This window comes from Entelurus aequoreus, linkage group LG03 (assembly GCF_033978785.1).
Source record: "Entelurus aequoreus isolate RoL-2023_Sb linkage group LG03, RoL_Eaeq_v1.1, whole genome shotgun sequence".
Classification (NCBI taxonomy): Eukaryota; Metazoa; Chordata; class Actinopteri; order Syngnathiformes; family Syngnathidae; genus Entelurus; species Entelurus aequoreus.
The window spans coordinates 58,322,805-58,345,550 of NC_084733.1; the positions used below are offsets into that span (position 1 = coordinate 58,322,805).

At 42.1% G+C, this 22,746-nt stretch overlaps 1 protein-coding gene across 3 annotated transcripts in view; it reads right to left on the reverse strand.

Moving 5' to 3' along the window:
• arel1 (apoptosis resistant E3 ubiquitin protein ligase 1) overlaps positions 1-22,746 on the reverse strand; it is an 82,481-nt gene that overhangs the window by 25,479 nt on the left and 34,256 nt on the right. For all 3 annotated transcript variants that reach the window (XM_062042290.1, XM_062042291.1, XM_062042292.1), the window contains exons 12-15: positions 13,957-14,098; positions 13,768-13,889; positions 13,564-13,639; positions 13,355-13,464 (exon numbers count right to left, since the gene is read on the reverse strand). In XM_062042290.1, coding sequence (XP_061898274.1) covers positions 13,355-13,464; positions 13,564-13,639; positions 13,768-13,889; positions 13,957-14,098 — 450 coding nt within the window. The remainder of the gene's footprint in view (positions 1-13,354; positions 13,465-13,563; positions 13,640-13,767; positions 13,890-13,956; positions 14,099-22,746) is intronic.

Sequence of the window (22,746 nt, forward strand, 5' to 3'; positions counted from 1 at the left end):
TCAGCAAGGTAGCTGCACCTCTCCACACACTCACTTCTACCAGTATTCCTTTTCAGTGGACCAGAGAGGCCAGTGAGGCCTTTAGAAGACTGAATAGGAGTTTTGTCTCTCCCCCCGTCTTCGTCCATCCCGACATGGACAACTCCTTCATCGTGGAGGCGGACGCGTCGGATTCTGGGATTGGAGCAGTGCTCTCCCAACGCTCCCGTACGGACAACCTTGTACACCCTTGTGCATTCTTTTCCAGGCGCCTCTCTCCGGCTGAACGGAATTACGATGCCGGTAACAGAGAGCTACTAGCGGTTCATGAGGCCTTGGCGGAGTGGAGACACTGGTTGGAGGGAACGAAACACCAGTTTCAGGTCTTGACGGACCATCGCAACCTGCTCCACATTCGGTCCGCCAGGAGGTTTAACGACCGTCAGGCTCGCTGGGCCAATTTTTTCAGCCGTTTTGACTATACACTCTCGTTTAGGCCAGGCTCCCGTAACACAAAGGCCGACGCCCTCTCCCGGCAGTTCTCGGAGGAGCCCACCTGCTCGCCTACGGCGGAACCCATCCTTCCTCCTGCCCGGATAGTGGGCATGGTCACTTTGGAGGTGGAGAAACAGATAAAGACTGCCCTGCGGTCTAACCCGGCACCAGGTGGCGGACCGCCCAACAAGCTGTTTGTTCCCTGTGAGTTCCGATCCAAGGTGCTGGATTGGGGGCATTCCAGCATCTTCTCCTGCCATCCGGGGTTTCAACGCTCACTATCCTTCATCCGACGGCGGTTCTGGTGGCCGTCTATGGCATCGGGCACCCGAGAGTTTATCGCCGCTTGTACCACATGCTCCCGCAATAAAACTTCCCACAGACCTTCGGCGGGCCTCCTGTGCCCACTACCTGTCCCCGGCCGTCCCTGGTCCCACATCGCGTTGGACTTCGTGACGGGATTCACGAGGTAACACAACTATCCAAACCATTGTCGATCGATTCTCGAAGGCTGCAAATTTTGTTCCCCTCCCCAAGCTTCCCTCCTCCTCAGAGACTGCTGACCTCCTTGCACTGCACATTGTCAAGCAACATGGTATCCCGGTGGATATCGTTTCGGATCGTGGTCCCCAGTACACTTCCCGGGTGTGGCAGTCGTTTTGCACGGGGATTGGGGCCACGGTCAGTCTCACCTCTGGGTATCATCCCCAGAGCAACGGGCAAGCGGAGAGGGCCAACTAATGCGTGGAGACCATGTTGCGTTGTATTGCCGCTCGCCAGCCCGCCTCCTGGAGCAAGTACTTGCCTTGGGTCGAGTACGCTTATAACTATGAATAGTTATAAGCGTTATAAGCACTTGCTGCCATGCGCCTGCATATCTCCTTTTGAATGTTCCCTGGGCTATCAGCCTCCTATGTTCTCCCAACAGGAGGTCGAAGCAGCAGTTCCGTCCACCCGAGCCCACATCAAACGCTGCCATAAGATTTGGAGGACCGCCCGGGATGCACTGTTGAAAGCCTCCGAAAGGATGCGCCGCATCCCGGCACCATCATACCAACCTGGACAACAGGTGATGTTACGTGCCAAGGACCTCTATCTCCAGGTACCCTTCCGGAAAGTGGCACCTCGCTATGTTGGGCCATATTCTATGGAGGCCATTGTCAATCCTGCCTCCATAAGACTGTCTCTCCCGCCTTCTCTAAAGAGGCACCCTGTGTTCCATGTTTCACAGCTCAAACCAGTAGCAGAAAGCCCCTTTTCACTCCCTGTCCCTACCCCTCCTCCTCCTAGGATCCTCGAGAGTGGTGACACGGTATGGCCAGTCAAGGAGATCCTCAAGGTCCGCCGGCAGGGTAGGGAGCTAGTTTACTTGGTAGACTGGGAGGGCTATGGACCAGAGGACCGATCATGGGTACCGGCCTCCTACCTTGCTGACCCCTCACTGTTGGAGGATTTCTACCGGGCTCACCCTGAGGCTTCCCGTAGCTCGTCAGGAGCCTCGCATAAGGAGGGGGGCACTGTTACGTCAGCTGCTCTTCTGTCAGCACGCGCTGCAGGACACGCCCATACACGCTCTGCTGCCATGCGCCGGCACAGCTGTGCTCAATCATCAATCGACACACCTGCAGCTGATGACACCACTCCCCATAAAAGCCAGCGTGTCCAGAGACCCAACGCTGGAAAATAGTCTCTTCTTGCAGTAAGCTTTCGTCTCTGGCTCCTCACCTTATTTGCTCGCTTTAAGTGTCCTTCCGCCCTTGTGCTCATCTGTCCTTGTCGCTTCCCTTGTTTCCCCAGAATTCCCTCCGTTGCCTTGGAAGTGAGCTGTGCGCCTCACTTCCCTGGACCCCTCTGGATTCTGACTGCCTCCCTCGATCCTAGACCCCCACTTTGGACTCTGACCTCTTGACGCTTCTCTCAGCCCCACAGACCCCTGCTTGTATCACGGATTCTCCTACCTGCCTCGCCCTACTGGACTTGTCGCCTTCTCATTCAACACGCACTCACAACAACCACTGGTAAACATTCATTGGAACACTTCACATAGTCCTGCAAACATACACAGTAGCATACACACTCCACCGCATCATCAAGCTCAATAAAGCTGTTGAGCTTTACCCCTGTTGCTGTGACGTCTCCTTCCCTGCCGAACATAACAGCTTAGTTTTCAATTCTCTATTTGTTACCTTAGTGGTTAAGTTTTGGTGCTGCTGGTGGTTGTAACCTGGGCGCTATCCCCTGGCTCGCTGCTGATGGTAGTAGACCCGGCGCTAGCCAGTGGCCCGCCGCTGGTGGCTGTAGCTGAGGCGATAGGTCGGGGCCCGTTGCTGGTGGTTGTAGGGACAGCGATAGCTTGTGGCCCGCTGCTGGTGGTTGTAGCTCCGGCGTTAGCTTGTGGCCTGCTGCTGGTGGTTGTAGCTGCGGCAATACCTCGTGGCCCTCTGCTGTTGGTTGTAGCTGCGGCGATAGCTCGTAGCCCGCTGCTGGTGGTTGTAGCTACAGCGATAGCTCGTGGCCTGCTGCTCGTGGTTGTAGGTCCGGCCATAGCTTGTGGCCCCCTGCTGGTGGTTGTAGCTGTGGCGATAGCTCGTGGCCTGCTGCTGGGGGTTGTAGCTACAACGGTAGCTCATGGCCCGCTTTTAGTGGTTGTAGCTCCGACGATAGCTCGTGGCTTGCTGCTGGTGGTTGTAGCTCCGCCGATAGCTCATAGCCTGCTGCTGGTGGTTGTAGCTACAACAGTAGCTCATGGCCCGCTTTTAGTGGTTGTAGCTCCGACGATAGCTCGTGGCTTGCTGCTGGTGGTTGTAGCTCCGCCGATAGCTCATGGCCTGCTGCTGGTAGTTGTAGCCCTGGCGCTAGCCCCTGGTTGTCCCCTGTTGGTAGTTGTTGCTCCGGCGCCAGCCCGTGGCCCGCTGCCAAAGGAGTCAGCTTGGGTGTTAGCCCGCATCCTGTTGCGTGTGGTTGTAGCTCTGGTGCTAACCTGTGGCCTGCTACTGGGGAAGTCAGCTTTAGCGTTAGCTTGTTGCCTGTGGCTGATGGTTATAGCTCCTGTGTGAATCCGTGGCCCGCATTCGGTTGGCTCTGGCGCTAGCCTGATGATTGTAAGTAGAAATACCTCTAGTACTTGTCCGCAGCCCGCTGTTGGTTGTGGTAGCTTCGGTGCTAGCCGAGCCACAATGGAGATGGTTTTAGCATCATGGTTTTAGCACCTTGGGCTGTGCCACCGGGCCCTGAGGTCGGGATTAAGTTTGACATCTCCTGCTAAAAGGATCATCGCTACATAGTGCAATAATGCAGTCCGGACTTTCAAAGCCTTGTTCACTCTCCCATTTGTTTCCTGCACTCGTAATGCTCCCTATCTAAGAAGTTAAGAGTACAGAATAAGTTGCGAGCTGCTGGAAGGTAAAAGCTTTCATTGTACTTGTGTAGTAGCAGGTAGCAATGCAGGTAGAAGAGGACGCAATGCAGGCAGAAGAGGACGCAGAGTGTTAGCAGGACGGTGAGTGTAGCACCTCTTGGTTGATTAAATATAGTTCTCCTATAAAAACATTGAGCTGTCTTTAAGCAAGACAGAACATTCTAAGCAATATGTCATGAAAAAAGAAAATGCACAGCAAAACCAATAAAGAATAAATGGGCAGAAACTGGAGTCACCGTCTGTGACCGAAGAAACTGCCTAAAGGAAATGGGGTTTAAAAACAGAAAAGCTCAGCGAAAGCAGTCATTAAAAACTAAACAGAAAAAAACTAAATTACAATGGGCCAAGGAAAATAAATAATTTATTATGACTGGATGAATGTAGGGCAGCTCGGTGCATGTGCCTCACAATACGAAAGTCCAGAGTAATCCTGAGTTCAATCCAGGCTCGGGATCTTTCTGTGTGGAGTTTGCATGTTCTCCCTGTGACTGTGTGGGTTCCCTCCGGGTACTCCGGCTTCCTCCCACCTCCAAAGACATGCACCTGGGGATAGGTTGATTGGCAACACTAAATTGGCCCTAGTGTGTGAATGTGAGTGTGAATGTTGTCTGTCTATCTGTGTTGGCCCTGCGATGAGGTGGCGACTTGTCCAGGGTGTACCCCGCCTTCCGTCTCAATGCAGCTGAGATAGGCTCCAGCACCCCCCGCAACCCCAAAAGGGACAAGCGGTAGAAAATGGATGGATGGATGGATGAAAGTCATATTCAGTGACGATTCTCAAATCTGCGTTGGGAAAAGTGATGATGCTTAAACGTTTGATTGGAGCCGTTCCAATGAGATTTATGAAGACGACTGCCTGAAGAAATAATGCCAATTTCCAGTCATTGATGATATGCAGCTGCATGTCCGGCAATGGCACTGGGGAGATGGTTGTCGTTATAGCTTCAATAAATGCACATGTTTTTTTATTCCATCAACCGAAAGGATGTTTGGGGATGTTGACATAATTTTTGAAATTATAATGCATCTTGCCAAAGTGTACAAACTGCAGATTTTCTTGAAGAAAGACATGCGCTCAAACCAATTGAAAATCTGTGATAGAAATTGAAGAAAATGGTCCATGACAATACGTCAACCTGCAAAGCTGATCTGACAACAGCAATGAGAGAAAATGTTGGAGCACAATTTTAAGTACTATTGACGTGTTGTATTTTTTTGTTTGTTTTTCATGATTCCATAATTTTCACCTCAGACTTGAGTGATTACATAATATAATCAGTCTGCTTTTTATAAAAATTAAACTGTTACAGACTAATATTATTTATTTTCTTGAATTATTTTAGTGTTTCTTAAGGCCAGAAAGTTGACATTTAAAATGACTAGTTTTGTTCCCATGTCTGTTATCTGCTTTGTTTCTACAAATTCAACCAACTAAATGAGCATCCTTCAAGACTGGTGATTCCATTATTTTTTCCAAGGGTTGTAGAAAAAAGACAGCAAGACATCACAATATTAACATATCAGCAGTCTTGAGCATCAACCATAAAAAAACGCTCCAGTGTAGCACTGAGGCGATTAATTGATGAAGCAGATTTACATGCTGGTCTCGAAACATCGAAGAAAGTTTTTATAAGTCGGTGAAAAAGATGCTACGTGCCCCGACTGATTTCCAGAGGAAGGTTGCTATTGTTTTGGGACTATTTTGCCTGTTGTGCGGAAAGTTAATCAGTTGGCTTGCACAAATGCGGCATGACGAGGTTCGTGTACGCTTTAGTATTCGCATTTAACACACCTGCTTCATTATGTTTCATCTCATTTATATTTCGTTCGGAGGTCTGAATTAAGTCGGCATTTTACATTTCCTTAGCTACCTTCTTAAATAAATCTGTTTCCTTTTTCTACCATTGATGCATTTCAAAATGTTTTTCTTTTAATTTGTGAAGCAAACAAGCAGTCTCCTCTTTAGTACAATGAGGGTTGTATCCAGCGCGTTGAGACTGGCGCATGCGTGACACGAGGGGTCCTCTCTGGCCGCACACGCGTCTTCAAGAGATCTGGTTTCCAATCGCATAATCCAGGCGTGTTCAAAAACCGAACACAATCGGATTAAGGTGTTTCCATGGGTTGTAGGAGGCCTTTTTAGAGTTTAACTATTTGAGAAATTGGACTAATTTAGTGCATGGACACGTACTGATTGACCCTAACTTTCTGGGTTCTGTTTGTTAAAAAGTTAAGGATCCAGCCCATCAAGTTATTTGTTTGAGTAAAGTGCTCAGTCCACCTGTTAATCAGGATATGCGGCTGGACCGTGTTAAAAGTTGAAAAAAATAAAAATTCTGGCGTGAGTCCCATTTTTGTCCTAATGTTTTAAAAGCATATCTAAAAGATTTCCAGTGGCATCCTCCACACGTCTGTGGGCTCTACATGCAAACTACAGAAGATGTCATTCTATTTGAGCTTGTTTTAAAATCTCAATCCTGACAATCTTGTCTAATATATTTAGAACAATGGGTGAATTTAATTAGAGTCCAGAGAGAGAATAAAACGAGAATAATACAACTATACAAACCACAAAGCAGCAAGCATACATGTTAAGGGGCTCGATCCATCTATTAGTACAGTGTTGGGGTTAACACTCTTTTTTTGTCTATTAACACATTGAAATAAAAAAGGACACGCATTTCTGGTAGTCCGCGCGTTATTTTATTTTTTTACCGACCCTGCCTTCTTCGGTTCAAGACTCCGGTTAGCTTGTTTCTTTTATCGATTATCGCTTTCCGCCGGTGTTTTGTTTTGTTTATATTTGCTGGGTCAATTTTCCGTCCCCGTTTATTGCGTTTTTATTGGTCGTAAATTTTGATTCGCGGAAAGTTTTATCAATCACTAATACTGCCTCAGTTTGCACTCGGACAACTTTACCGCGAGGGGCTATCAAAAGAAAGACTTCATGGTAAACACTAAGCTGAGTGTAAAGTCAACCTTTTTAACTTCATCCTGTGCCATTTCTCCAGTAAATTAGTTGTTTAGCCTTTGTGAGTCCATGGAAACTTCACTTTTATCTCCTGCTGGATCGACATCGTTCGAGGATGGAAACAGGCTAGCTGTTAGCTTCAAGCTAACCAGCACCCGACCAGACTCCTCCACCCCAAAAACATAATATGCAGGTCAACAAACGGGGCAAATTTGGGCCTTTGGAAGTGTTAATGTGCGAGGAGTGTTCAAAAGGAGTCTCTTGGAGAAGTGGCTGACAAATTAGCAAATGACGCTCACATCGCTGATAGTGACGTCATTCCCGTCATTGTTTACTGAAGCGAAGATGCTGACTGTGCGTTATGATAAATGTGCATGCGTCGCCAGGCTCTGCTTTTTATTGATAGACTTATCAGATTTAATTTTTTATTATCTATAGCAGGGGTGTCAAAAGTGTGGCGCGGAGGCCATTTTGCGGCCCGCAGCTAATGTTTTAAAGGCCCAAGACACATTCTAAAAATACTATTAAAATAAACAAAAACATAACAAAAGTTGCAATGTTGATTAATAAAACAAAGCTGTTTTTTTCATTAAAACTGCCATTGCTCGAAACATAATATTGAATCAAAATCAATGTTTTTATGAATTATTGACCTATCCAAGGCGCCGATTACTTACAAATATTCCACTTTGAAAAATATTTTTTGTGAAAGATTTTGCATATTTTGTGTGTTTCCCATAAAAAAACATAGTTTTCTTTGACAAAAAGGGCAGAAAACTAACAAAAAAACAACATAAAAAATAAATGAAAACTTACAATTGACAGATAAATCTGAAGTTGATTATAGACTCTAGAGATTTAAGCGTTAAATAAATAATGAATGTATGCCCTGGCACACGATTATCATAATTTCATAAACGAAGCAAAAAACTTTTTACACTTTTATACTGAAATAAATACACCTACAACTTCCATCCATCCATTTTCTACCGCTTGTCCTTTTTGGGGTAGCGGGGGGTGCTGGAGCCTATTTCAGCTGCATTCGGGCGGAAGGAGGTTTACACCCTGGAAAAGTCGCCACCTCATCGCAGGGTCAACACAGATAGACAACATTCATACTCACATTCACACACTAGGGCCAATTTAGTGTTGCCAATCAACCTATCCACAGGTGCATGTTTTTGGAGGTGGGAGGAAGCCGGAGTACCCGGAGGGAACCCACGCAGTCACGGGGAGAACATGCAAACTCCACACAGAAAGATCCCGAGCCCGGGATTGAACTCCGGACTACTCAGGACCTTCGTATTGTGAGGCACATGCACTAACCCCTGTCCCACCGTGCAACTTAATAAATACAAATATAGAAAAAACTACCGGCAGCGGTAAAGTTTAGATCCATGAAGGAAAGAAGAAAGTGAATGAATGTTTATAACTGAATAAATTTACATATGCATAAAAATGTGTTTTCTTTTGTATTATTTTTTAAATGAATTAAGTAACGTTTATGACAACATTTTTCCAAAACACAATATAGAATGTAAGATATAACAGGATAATGCATAAGTTTATCATTTGTTTTCAAAACGGTTACAAAAAAATGGAACCCCAAAAATTTACTGCGGGGTCCCATTTTCATGACCTGATGGGGTCCCTGGGAACCCATTTTGAAAATTCCTAGCACCAACATTGTTGGTCGTGTCAATACCAAGGGAAGAAACAGTATATGATTGACACTGGAGTGATCAAATCGATATTTTTTTTAATTTTCCTGTCGTTTTTGTTCATGTTAACAATTCAGGGAATACGCTTCTGGACATAGGGGGATTTTGAGAGCAAAAAAGAAAGGCATTTAACTGTGTAGTGGATGGTAGTGTTTACTTTTGTTTAGTTACTGTGTGTTTATTTTGCTAAAATAATTGTATGTAATAAAAGAGAATAATGAAATATGTTAGTTTAAATATTTGGTTGATGTTGTTACACTGCCATCCAGTGTTGTTTTACCATAATTAAATTAAATTAAAGAATTATTATTACAAATTAAAAAAGCAAAATCAATCAGTGACCATAAATATTTTAAAATAATATGAATTGGTAAAAGTATTGGTATTGCCAAAACTGACCGTGTAGCTACATGGTATTGATCGATACCCACATTTGTAGCAAGACACACTGCCCTCGTTCACTTCCAAAATGTATGTGTGGTTGGGGCATGGCTAGGGAAGTAGAGGGGGAAAAACAGAAAAAAACTGATTTTTGATATTTTTTTTGTAAATGTATTAAAAAACAAAAACTAAAATAACACCTGGTCATAAGAATTGAGACCCTTTGCTCAGTGTTGAGTAGAAGCACCATTTTGAGTTAATACAGCCATGAGTCTTCTTGGGAAAGATGCAACAAGTTTTTCACATTAGGATTTGGGGTTCCACGTTGGATGGTGAACATTGGTGGACAGCCAGTCAAAGATTGAGATGGCTAGGCCAGTCAACAATGATCAGAGTTGTTCCAAAGCCACTGGAAGAGGTTTTCTTCTAGGATATCTCTGTACTTGGCCGCATTCATTTTTCCTTTAATTGCAACAAGTTGTCCTGTCCTTACAGCTGAAAAACACCCCTATAGCATGATGCTACCATCACCATCATCATGTTTCAGTGCCTGGTTTTCGCCACACATAGAATTAAAGTCAAAAAGTTAAATATTGGTCTCATCAGACCAGAGAATCTTATTTCCCATAGTTTGAGAGTTCTTTATGTGTTTTTTGGCAAACTCTATACGGGCTTTCATATGTCTTGCACGGAGGAGAGACTTCCGTTGGGCCACTATGCCATAAAGCCCCGACTTGTAGAGGGCTGCAGTGATAGTTGACTTTGTGGAACTTTCTCCCGTCTCTTTACTGCATCTCTGGAGCTCAGCCACAGGGATCTTTGGATTCTTCTTTACCTTTCTCACCAAGGCTCTTCTCCCACGATTGCTCAGTTTGGCTGGACAGCCAGATCTAGCAAGAGTTGTGGTCGTGCCAAACTTCTTTAATTCTGTCTGAGCTTATTGGGCATTGCTTTGACCTCATGATTCTCATTTGCTTTGACATGCACTGTGAGCTGTGAGGCTAATATAGACAGGTGTGTGTGCCTTTCCTAATTAAGTCCAATCAGTTTAATTAAACACAGCTGGACTCAAATGGAGGAGCAGAACTATCTCAAAGAAGATCAGAAGGTATGGACAGCATGTGAGTTAAATATGAGTATCAGAGCAAAGGGACTGAATACCAATGACAATGTGGTATTGCAGTTTTTCTTGTTTAATAAATTAGCAGAAATTTCTACATTTCTGTTTTTTCTGTAAATATGGGGTGTTGAGTGTAAATTAATGAGAAATAAAATGAACTTTTTTGACTTTGGCAAATGGCTGCAATGAAACAAAGACTGAAAATTTAAAGGGGTCTGAATACTTTCTGTACCTACTGTACATGGAAAGACAATAATTGCTGCTCACATTCATACCTATGGACAATTTACAGTCTCCAATGAAGCTAACAATGTTAGGTAACACAGGTTGTTAGGTAACACATGCATATTTTGGCATGTGGGGAGGAAGCCGGAGTACCTGGAGAAAACCCCACACTCACGAGAGAACATGAACACGCTACACACACATATGTCCAAACGGAGGTTAGAAGACGCACACGGCATAAAGTTAGACATTATTCTTGGTGGTAATGTGAAAACGAGGGTAGAAATGCCTTAAAAACTTGAAATAATTTTCTCTTCAACTTTTTCTCTTAACTTTTTCCATGTGTCAACTCCATGTAGCGCTCCTGACGTTTTTATTTTTGAAAATCAAGCTGAGGGGAACATTTAATGATATTTGAGATGTTTTTCAAACTTATTATGGCCAATAGTAGGTAACTAATAGACTATACAGTATACCCATTAATAGAATATACTTTTTTTTAAATTAGTTTTCATGTAAAAATAAAATGTTTTCATGTAAAAAAATAAAATAATAACTAATATTTTAAAGGTGTGGCAGGATTTATGTTTCCGTGGCGTTGTGCCACGATGAATTACATGTAGGGGAAACTCTGAAAGCTGTGCGACATCCACTGAGACCGTCTCCTCACAAAGGCCACAAAAATAAGGCAGGATCTCTCACACCACGGGCAGCCCTTCATTACCACCTTTCCCTCAGGCATATTGAGAACCCCAAGCATGTGCACGAACAGACTCTCAAACTCTGCTTTTTCCCCAAAGCTGTGAACAGACTTCAGGAGCATAACCCCCACCCCAGACCCCCACCAATGACTGCAATGATGGACTCCTTGCAATTACTTTTAACTTCTGTGTTTCTTATTGTTTTTGTTTTTTTGGGTGTTTTTTTTTACCAAATTGTACAAATTTCACCACCAGGTGTGGTGAAATTTGTCCCCTGCATTTGACCCATCCCCTTGTTCCCCCCCTGGGAGGTGAGGGGAGAAGTGGTGGCCGTGCCCGGGAATAATTTTTGGTGATTTAACCCCCTATTCCAACCCTTGATGCTGAGTGCCAAGCAGGGAGGTAATGGGTCCCATTTTTATAGTCTTTGGCATGACTCGGCCGGGGTTTTAACTCACAACCTACCGATCTCAGGGCGGACACTCGGCCACTGAGTAGTATTTTTAAATTTTACATTGTTTTCACATTCTAAAGAGACAGTCAGAAAACTGCTTGAAGATGGTCTGTTTAAAAACTATGCACAATTTGGACCAAAGAACCACCATTACTGTACATGTTATATAGACCAGGGGTCCCCAACCTTTTTTGCACCAAGGACCGGTTTAATGTTCGCATTATTTTTACGGACTGGCCTTTCAGTGTGGCAGATAATACAGCAAAAAAAGGTGCATGGAAAATACAACTCAACATAACACTGAATTAGTGGGAGTTTTGGGCTAGTGTTTTTGCAATGAGCATGTTGATGGTGTATACTATATAATATCAACCTGTGGAGGATTGTAGATGGAAAATAGCCTTTGGCTACCATCTGGCACATTTACATTTTATATGTTAATTAAATGTGCATTGTCCCATGTAACAACGATATAACATATATAACCAATCAGGAGTTTTATTAAAGATCTATTAACAAGCTTATGTGTGTGTGTGTGTGTGTGTGTGTGTGTGTGTGTGTGTGTGTGTGTGTGTGTGTGTGTGTGTGTGTGTGTGTGTGTGTGTGTGTGTGTGTGTGTGTGTGTGTGTGTGTGTGTGTGTGTGTGTGTGTTCTAGTGGGACAGGCAAACGTTAAGTCGGAGAAAATGCTGTCTTTATAAATTATTTAGTGTTTCTGTGTGGCCTGGTAGCAAATGTGTCACGGACCGGTAGAAGTCCTTTTACCAGTGGTTGGGGACCACTGATATAAACCAAAAAGAAGTGTTTTAAATGTAGAAAAATAAATCATAATATGACCCCTTTAGAGTGACGAATCAGAAAGGTGGGGAGTTGCAGAGACCGTGTAGTCAATACCCACCCCAAGGTGTCAATATGGTGGAACAATGCACGCATAAAGACACAGCGAAACACACCGCAAGCGCTAACGGAGTCCGTGTATGAGCAAAAAGACGCTGTACACGCACACAGATAGGCTGCATGAGCGCAAAATGACTCCTCACAAGCAGAGCGTTCACAAAAACGCATAGTGTGGTTTTTATGCTCAAGGAATTTGCCACGGTTATAATACAGCCTCAAAACCTGCAGCGAAGTGAACACAAATTAATATAAGATTATAAATCAGAAGTGTGGATTATGTAGACATGGCTTGGAGAAATGCCTTTGCGCAAAGCTAGCCGGGACAACCCAACAGCCTGCGAAGCAGTAAAACTGTCCGTGCACCACCATTAGCTGCTTTAGAGGAAGATGGAAGTGGCGCCATAGTAGACAGAAGCACAGTGGTAAAGTTAGCCTGATGACCACGCTAAAGGCCAGACTGTTCATTAGTCTAGGTTGTACTTTTTATCTCTTTTTAAAAAGTATATGCGTCGTGACTCATTTTTAAAATTAGGTAAAAAAATGGGAAGTGTGGTCTGAAGTGTAAGTATTGAAGGACGTTTTTGGCGGCCGGATACTTCGTAGGAACACATGTTTTCATAGCTGTTTAGCTACAAACTTTTTGTTATGTTTAAAGAAAAGATGTGTGTACAAAAAGCTTTATTGCCATTGTAGTCAAGACATACAACAGAAATTACCAAAGCGGTTCTAAAAGTTAGGACTCAGAGTATAAAATATCATATGAAGAAAAAATAAATAAAAAAAAATGCACAAAGAAACAATGTAAAACCATGCTTTCCTTATGTGTGCAATGGCTAGTGTAGTTTATATTGACAATTACTTGCAGTAGGAGTCAGCCAATCCTGAAGGGCCTCGATATAAACGAGTATGCTATAAACCCAAAATCTTCATCAAGTAATCTTATGTTATTTCATTTATTTGTTAAGTTTAGGAGAATATGGACAAACAACTTACCAGGCCCTGGTTGTTGTCGCTGAAGCGAGTGAATAAGTGGCTGCAGGTGTCAAAGAGTGTCTTGCATATCAGCTCAAACCATTCTCTGCGAGGACCTCCCCAGTCAAGAGCTGCAGAAAAAAATTCAAATGTTACAACATCATTAGGATGGAGTCCCGTAGACTAGTTTATAATGTGGCTATTAAATGCTGTAAACTGTTTTAATCTACCTTCCTCATCCTGAAAGACCACCTCAAAGTTCTTACTCCAATCTGACACAGAGAAGTTCCGTGTTGCCTTGAGGGACTGAGATCAGGCAAAATTAACAAGAGGAGCTTGTGAAACAATATTGTTTATTCCTGGATGTGGAATTACTCACTGAATCAAGAATTGGTGAAACAATCTTGTTTATTCCTGGATGTGGAATTACTCACTGAATCAAGAATTGAGTGTCGGGTGATTTTTAGGCAGGTCTTGGTGCGAGGTCTCTTGGAGTGGATGTGCCTGAGCTCACGTTGAAAGAAGTTTACCTTGTCCTGGAACGTCTCAGAGCCGCCTGTTGACACATAACTATTAGGAGAGCCAGCTAAGCAGCAAGTTAGCGTTTAAACATAATAACTAACCTATGTTTTTGTGTAGAAAGCGTATGAAGGTGGCGGCCATGATGTTTCTGTCTTTGCAGACAAGCTCCACTGGGGGCTGGATCCCATCATCCACCATTAGGGTCAGGTACTTGTGAAGAGGGTCTGGACCATGATAGCTAAACTGAAATGGAAATAGTCAGTTAAAGGGGCTGTTTACATCTCCTCATCCGGAAACAACATCGAAAATGTGTCGGCAAGGTTTTCTGCCCCACGGACCACAAAGGCGGACGCACGCAATGTTTCAGGATTTATGCAGATCCCAAATACAGATCAGCAGGTACCAGAAAGTAAGAAACAAAACACCAGATATTATGTCTTACCTTATACACACACCTTAATAATACTCGTATGTCGAAGCACATCAAGCAGTGCGGCTTGATAGCTTACTAAAGTCGTACTAAAACATTTTGATAGATTTTTGAGCGCCGTGTGTAATGTTCTATATTTTCAATGGAACATATACAATGTTGGTGTTGTTTACTTGAGTCATATTGCCATCATAGAGCAGTCTACACATATCTCTTATGTTTGACTGCTATCTACTGGTCACACTTATCATTATACCATGTACCAAATAAAATAGCTTTGAGGTTGGTAAGCAAAACCAGAATTATTCCGTACATTGGGCGCACCGGGTTATAAGGCGCACTGTCGAGTTTTGAGGGGAAAAAAAGGACTTTAAGTGCACCATATATTCCGGAAAATACGGTATGTGTTTTTTTCAACATTTGAAAACACACTTCTTTGAGGTCTACATTACATGCAATTGTTTTGTGGGTGGTCTTATATACAGTCGCGATCAAAAGTTGACATACACTTGTAAAGAACATAATGTCATGACTGTCTTGAGTTTCCAATCATTTCTACAACTCTTATTTTTTTGTGATAGAGTGATTGGAGCACATACTTGTTGGTCACAAAAAACATTCATGAAGTTTGGTTCTTTTATTAATTTATTTTGAGTCTACTGAAAATGTGACCAAATCTGCTGGGTCAAAAGTATACATACAGCAATGTTAATATTGGGTGACATGTTCCTTGGCAAGTTTCACTGCAATAAGGCGCTTTTGGCAGCCATCCACAAGCTTCTGGCAAGCTTCTGGTTTAATTTTTGACCACTCCTCTAGACACAATTGGTGCAGTTCTGCTAACGTTGTTGTTTTTCTGACATGGACTTGTTTCTTCAGTATTGTCCACACATTTAAGTCAGGACTTTGGGAAGGCCATTCTAAAACCTTAATTCTAGCCTGATTTAGCCGTTCCTTTTTTAGTTTTGACGCGTGTTTGGGGTCATTGTCCTGTTGGAACACCCAACAATTCAACTTTTGTTTCATCTGAAATCACATGGACAAAGATAAGACCTTCTGGAGGAAAGTTCTGTGGTCAGATGAAACAAAAAAAATTAGCTGTTTGGCCACAATACCCAGCAATATGTTTGGAGGAGAAAAGGTGAGGCCTTAAATAACAGAAACACCATGCCTACCGTCAAGCATGGTGGTGGTAGTATTATGCTCTGGGCCTGTTTTGCTGCCAATGCAACTGGTGCTTTAAATGGGACAATGAAAAAGGAGGTTTACCTCCAAATTCTTCAGGACAACCTAAAATTATCAGCCCGGAGGTTGGGTCTTGGACGCTGTTGGGTGTTCCAACAGGACAATGACCCCAAACACACATCAGAAGTGGTAAAGGAATGGCTGAATCAGGTTAGAATTAAGGTTTTAGAATGGCAATGCCAATTTTGTCAAGAGGAGTGGTCAAAAAATTCCACCAGAAGTTTGTGGATGGCTACCAAAAGCGCCTTATTGCAGTGAAACTTGCCAAGGGGCATGTAAATATTAACATTGCTGTATGTATACTTTTGACCCAGCAGATTTGGTCACATTTTCAGTAGACCCATAATAAATTCATAAAACAACCAAATTTCAAGAATGTTTTTTGTGACCAACAAGTATGTGCTCCAATCACTTTACCACAGAAAAATAAGAGTTGTAGAAATTATTGGAAACTGAAGACAGCCATGACATTATGTTCTTTACAAGTGTGTTTGATTGCGACTGTATGTGCCTCTACGTCTACTGCTTGTCAGCCATGTTGTCGTATTTAACACTTCCATAGTGAGTCTACTGACAGATATAAGTTTGAAATATATGCTACTTTTAATTAGAAATGGCAACAGCAGAGGATTCATGTGCATGTACAAGTCAGTCTGCCCCACAGCAAGAGGATAGACAAAAAGAAAGAGCTTATTAACTACAACGTCGAACTAAAATGACGACCCCCGCGCAAAACTCTTTGTAAATCACTCCCATAGTATATGGAGCTATTGTATATCACTCCCATAGTATATGGAGCTATTGTGAATCACTCCCATAGTATATGGAGCTATCTGCTGTTGTCACAGATTTGAAAAATGTCACAAATTGGAAAAACGTCACGAAGTGGGCAAATTCCAAACAGCTCGTTTGGAGGAAGTATGATATGCAGATCCCAAATACAGGTACCACTAGGTAAGAATAGTTGGTATTGTGTAATAGGTCCCTTTTGACTCCACCAAATTGCTATCATTAGCTGACAATAATCAAAGCTAATGAGTGTGTTATGCGCTTGAAGGAAATCAAATAAATGTCGTACTTTTTTCAAGTGCAATGACAATAAAGCATATTTTATTCAAAGCCAGAGGACAGTGGGATAAATGCTCACATCACTTTAGTAGTTTAGCACCTTCAAGGCAACTGCATAAAAGGTTGCAAACAATTCCTTTAACATTGATTACATTCAAAATGATTGTTCAAAACCGACTCCCACTCTGAGGTTGGCAACCCTTGACTTTTCAGCCGCCTCTTTGTGGCTTCCAACGGAGTGACGGAAATGTGCATTTTTTAAACAAGCTTTGTAAGTGCCTGTGAGGTTGTGAATGTATTCTAAATGGTGATTGGATGAGTATCTTAAGACAAGGAAAAGGGAAGGTGTATGTATCCCGGATTTCCACTGGATGCATAATGGATGGGTAATGGCAGCAACAGTTAGTGGCAGACTCTTTCTATTTCCATTCTATTCAATATGTCAGTTTTCACCTCCGGCGGACCTCCTGGGCACGGCACTGCTATAGCGGTGCCATACCGTATCACTGTGCTAAATATACGCAGCTATATATTTGCCATACAGTGCAACACGGTTAATCAGTTTAGCTAAAATATGCTTGTGAGGGACAGGATGTCATGCACAACCACAAAATAAATGATCCGGTTCACCTTCAAAATAAAATACTCCGTATTCACTATGTTACACTTTAAAATGTCCTAATGGGCGGGGACGGACCAAAAGGTTTTTAGACGTAATTTCACCTAGTTGACACAAATGGATGAGGACAAGCTGTTCCGGAGGTCAAAAATCAAAGAATTTCAGCTATTTCAGGGGCCTTTGTCAAATATCATCTGTATACAGGGATCTGATACAGGTAGTGGTTAGTGGGAGTTGAATGATGTGTGTGTGTGTGTGTGTGTGTGTGTGAGTGTGTGTATACAACGCTCGTCAGGGATGATGTTAATGTTGTGTGTTGTGTACTTTCTACAAATACAAAAATGAAGTTGTCAACGTCTTTTCCAGGAGTCAAGTCCTGTCAGTGCCAACACAGACTGCCTGTGGGTATTGACGGACGGCAAAGCTTGGGACGTTCCATAGTGTTGCTGTTCAGCAGCCGTTACATATCTCAAATGGCAGGACAGAGTTTATTTGTTTCTGCTGCTCTGGAAGGATGGAATAAACGGTTTGTCGTTCGCTTGTCGTTCCTTTGTCTACAACTCTCCTTAACCCGTGATTGTGCGTGTATTTGCGAAATCTCGTAAAAGTCAGCGCTATTTGGCTGCACGGCGGCGTGGAAAGAGTGTGCATCAAATGGAGGTGAAGATTGGCGGACAGCGGATGGCGAAGACGTTCTGTGGGGGCGCCGTTCAGCAGCCGTTACATATCCAGGCAAAGTCAGGGGTGAGATAAATGCCAGCTTCTTGAGTCTGTGACCCCCACAGTGAGCAAACCATGAAAACATTAAAAAAAAAATATATATATTCTTAAAAGAAAATACAGTTTAATTCTGGAGGGACTTATTCTTTTGCCTATGAAATTAAGAATCAATTACAACTTTTAAGAGGTTATAAGCTGTGTTCAAGGGGAACTGCAATTGTTTAATCTTGCCAATCATTTATATGTAAGACAGGAACACATATTTTTCTTTTTTGGATGTATTCTAATTTGTAAAATACAGCAAGTACAAGTACATATCGTCACAAAAAGCAATTGTTTGCGCCCACCTTTTTTTAAACCTTCAAGATTATGTTAAATTCTTTATCCAAACAGGAATATACAAACATCCCATCAGTCATCTTACCACTGAGAGCAGACATTGTAGAGTAAGTGGTTGTTTTATTATGTTCGCAGTTAGTTTTTCTTGTTTAGCAATTAGCAATACTGCTACTTGCTTGATCTGCTTAACATTCCGCTTCTAAAAATTGTAGCTCATCCTCTGTATATTAAGGCTCAAAAATATAAGGTTCTGGGTCATTATTTATCCCAAAGTAGTCATAGTTGTTGGATCTCATGAAGTCTGCCATGATTAGTGGTAGGAAAGAGCGAACGTTGTGATGCCGCCGTATACTTAAAATGACCTAAATACGTAATATTACATATTATTAATGTGCCTTTTACTACGTTACATGCATACTTACAGCGTGTATATAAAATAATCAAGGTTTTGGGATGTTTTTAGTGAACCTAGTAGGCAGATGTAAGCGAATTTCATTATGTCCATGGTCAACTGACTTTTGCTAGCGTTTCTTTACAAGTTAGAGGTTTAACGATTAATTTTGGCTCCTGTGTACTCAGCCATGCATTAATTTGTGTGTGATTGTTGAGGGAGGATGTGAGCCATCAGAGTATTAAGTCTTTAAAGCACTTTGCGTGGCATTTCTTTTATGTATGAAAAGTGCTTTATAAATAGTTTGATTTTAACAACAATTCGATTCAAATCCTAATTTGATGTTTGTGATAGGATTTAGGGACAATATTAGTTAATTGATAAAGACATGATCCAAACAGTTTTTAAAATCGATTCAGTACTTTTGGAAGGAAAAAAAAATCAACCAGTGTGACTGTGAAATTAAAGGCCTACTGAAACCCACTACTACCGACCACGCAGTCTGATAGTTTATATATCAATGATGAAATCTTAACATTATAACACGTGCCAATACGGCCGGGTTAACTTATAAAGTGACATTTTAAATTTGCCGCTAAACTTCCGGTTCGAAACGCCTCTGAGGATGACGTATGCGCGTGACGTAGCCCGGGGAACACGGGTATGCCTTCCACATTGAAGCCAATACGAAAAAGCTCTGTTTTCATTTCATAATTCCACAGTATTCTGGACATCTGTGTTCGTGAATCTGTTGCAATTATGTTCATTGCATTATGGAGAAAGAAGCTGAGCAAGCAAAGAAGAAAGTTGTCGGTGCGAAACGGACGTATTTTTCGAACGAAGTCAGCAACAACAGTACACAGCCGGCGCGTCTTTGTTTACATTCCCGAAAGATGCAGTCAAGATGGAAGAACTCGGATAACAGAGACTCTAACCAGGAGGACTTTTGACTTCGATACACAGACGCCTGTAGAGAACTGGGACAACACAGACTCTTACCAGGATTACTTTGATTTGGATGACAAAGACGCAGACGTGCTACCGTGAGTATGCAGCTTTGGCTTCTAAACATTTGATCGCTTGACCGTATGTGCGCAACTTTTTTTTTGCGTATGTACGTAACTTTTTAAAATATATAAGCTTTATGAACCTTGGGTTAGGTGAACGGTCTTTTGGGCTGAGTGATTGTGTGTGTTGATCAGGTGTTTGAATTGTATTGGCGTGTTCTATAGAGCTAGGAGCTAGCATAGGAGCTAGGAGTTAGCATAACAAAGACGTAGGTGTTTTTATGCAGGATTAATTTGGGTCATATTAAATATAAGCCTGGTTGTGTTGTGGCTAATAGAGTAAATATATGTCTTGTGTTTATTTACTGTTTTAGTAATTCCCAGCTGAATACCAGGTACCGTGAGTATGCAGCCTTGGCTGCTAAACATTTGATAGCTTGACCGTATGTGCGCGTCACGTACGTAACTTTTAAAAATATATAAGCTTTATGAACATTGGGTTAGGTGAACTGTCTTTTGGGCTGAGTGATTGTGTGTGTTGATCAGGTGTTTGAATTGTATTGGCGTGTTCTATGGAGCTAGGAGCTAGCAGAGGAGCTAGGAGCTAGCATAACAAACACGTAGGTGTTTTTATGCAGGATTTATTTGTGGCATATTAAATATAAGCCTGGTTGTGTTGTGGCTAATAGAGTATATATATGTCTTGTGTTTATATACTGTTGTAGTCATTCCCAGCTGAATATCAGGTACCGTGAGTATGCAGCCTTGGCTGCTAAACATTCGATAACTTGACCGTATGTGCACGTCACGTACGTAACTTTTTAAAAATATATAAGCTTTATGAACCTTGGGTTAGGTGAACGGTCTTTTGGGCTGAGTGATTGTGTGTGTTGATCAGGTGTTTGAATTGTATTGGCGTGTTCTATGGAGCTAGGAGCTAGCAGAGGAGCTAGGAGCTAGCATAACAAACACGTAGGTGTTTTTATGCAGGATTAATTTGTGGCATATTAAATATAAGCCTGGTTGTGTTGTGGCTAATAGAGTATATATATGTCTTGTGTTTATTTACTGTTGTAGTCATTCCCAGCTGAATATCAGGTCCCCCCCGGCTCTCACAGCATCTTCCCTATCTGAATAGCTTCAACTCCCCACTAGTCCTTCACTTGCACTTTACTCATCCACAAATCTTTCATCCTCGCTCAAATTAATGGGGAAATTGTCGCTTTCTCGGTCCGAATCTCTCTCACTTCATGCGGCCATCATTGTAAACAATAGGGAACTTTGCGTATATGTTCAATTGACTACGTCACGCTACTTCCGGTAGGGGCAAGCCTTTTTTTATCAGATACCAAAAGTTGCGATCTTTATCGTCGTTGTTCTATACTAAATCCTTTCAGCAAAAATATGGCAATATCGCGAAATGATCAAGTATGACACATAGAATAGATCTGCTATCCCCGTTTGAATTTAAAAAATTCATTTCAGTAGGCCTTTAATATATAAATGTTGGAACCTGTAGGTGAAGTTTCCTATATTCCTGTTATTTCTTGTAGAGGAATTAGGTATACATGAATTATGTAGACAAATAAGCAAGTAAACAATTAAAGGAGCTGTTTTTTACTTCCTTACAGTAACATATTTCAAAGTAAAAATATAACAAGAACACCACACCCACTAGCTTATGTTGTCGTTAGTGGTTTAACAGAACACATTTGTTTGACAATTGTCTATATTTTTCACAATTACAAAGTTTATGAAGTAAAACATTTTTACCAGCCCGAATAAAATGATTGGTGTTTACCGCTGTTACTCACCCGGTTTCGTCATCACGTACACGCAGGGAGCTTGTGCACACATACAAAAGCAGTCCAAGAGAAGCAATGAAGAATTTGCAGTCATGTTATTGTTAGGATATAATTTCCATTAAATGACAGCTAATGCTAGCTATCCAAATTGCTATTATTAGCCAACAACACCTAAAGCTAATGCGTGTGTATGTTATGTACGTACGTTATTACGTCATTACGTAGAAGAAGCCGTGAGAGGGCAGGATATACTGTGTAAAATACGATGGAACGTTGGCAACCTCTAGGCAACGGTAAAAATGTTGCAAACAGCCCCTTTAATGGCCATGAGAATGGATGTTATTTTTTTAAATGCATTCTAAATATTAAATAAATGCAATCAAAAGTTCGCTTACAATGGAGCCTATGGTCGCCGCTCAATTCTGCCTATAAAGCTCCTAAAGAAAAATCCAAACACCTCCATTAGGGTTTTATATATATGATGTAAGTATATATGCACGGTAATGTAGTAAGAGGTAAATTTATAATAACATTTAATAGTTGAGTTTTTTATCATTTTAAGCATACGCGGCGCAAGACTTTTTCCATTCATCAAGGATTACTACTCATTGCAGACTTCATGAGAGCCAACAAACATACTAAAACAACACTCACTGTGCAATGTCTGCTGTCATTAGGATGCTGAATGCTATGATGTTCATATATTCCCATTTAGATGAAGAATGTCTCATAATACTCGCGAAGAATTAGGGTGGGTGTGTGGCGGGGACCAAGTGTCTCTTTGTGTCGTTTTTGCCAGTTTGGGGTCTTACATAGCTGTCAAAGTGTACCAACTTGTCAGATTACATTCTCAGCCATCTACTTCCCAGGTGAGAGGCATTGATTTATGATCTACAATAAACTGCCAGTGAGCAAGGAAGCGAGGAAGCAGCAGACCATCGATGGGGTAAACATCTGCACAAGGAAGTGATCCCGTTGCCGCTTTATATAGTTTGTTTGCGTTAGCGCTTATAATTAAAATCTCACTAATACTTGGTTAATATTCAAATCACAAACTGTAAATGGGGTATTGCTGGCGCTTTTTGAATGTTTTTTTATCGGATTTCATGGGCAGAATAATGGAGTTCCCATTGGCTCTACTGTAAGCAGACTTTTATTTACCTTTATTTAATATTTAAAATATATATATTTTTTAATCCATCCGTTGTCATGTCTTTGAACGATAGGAAACATTCACAAAAAACTGCAGTTTCCCTTTAATGTACGC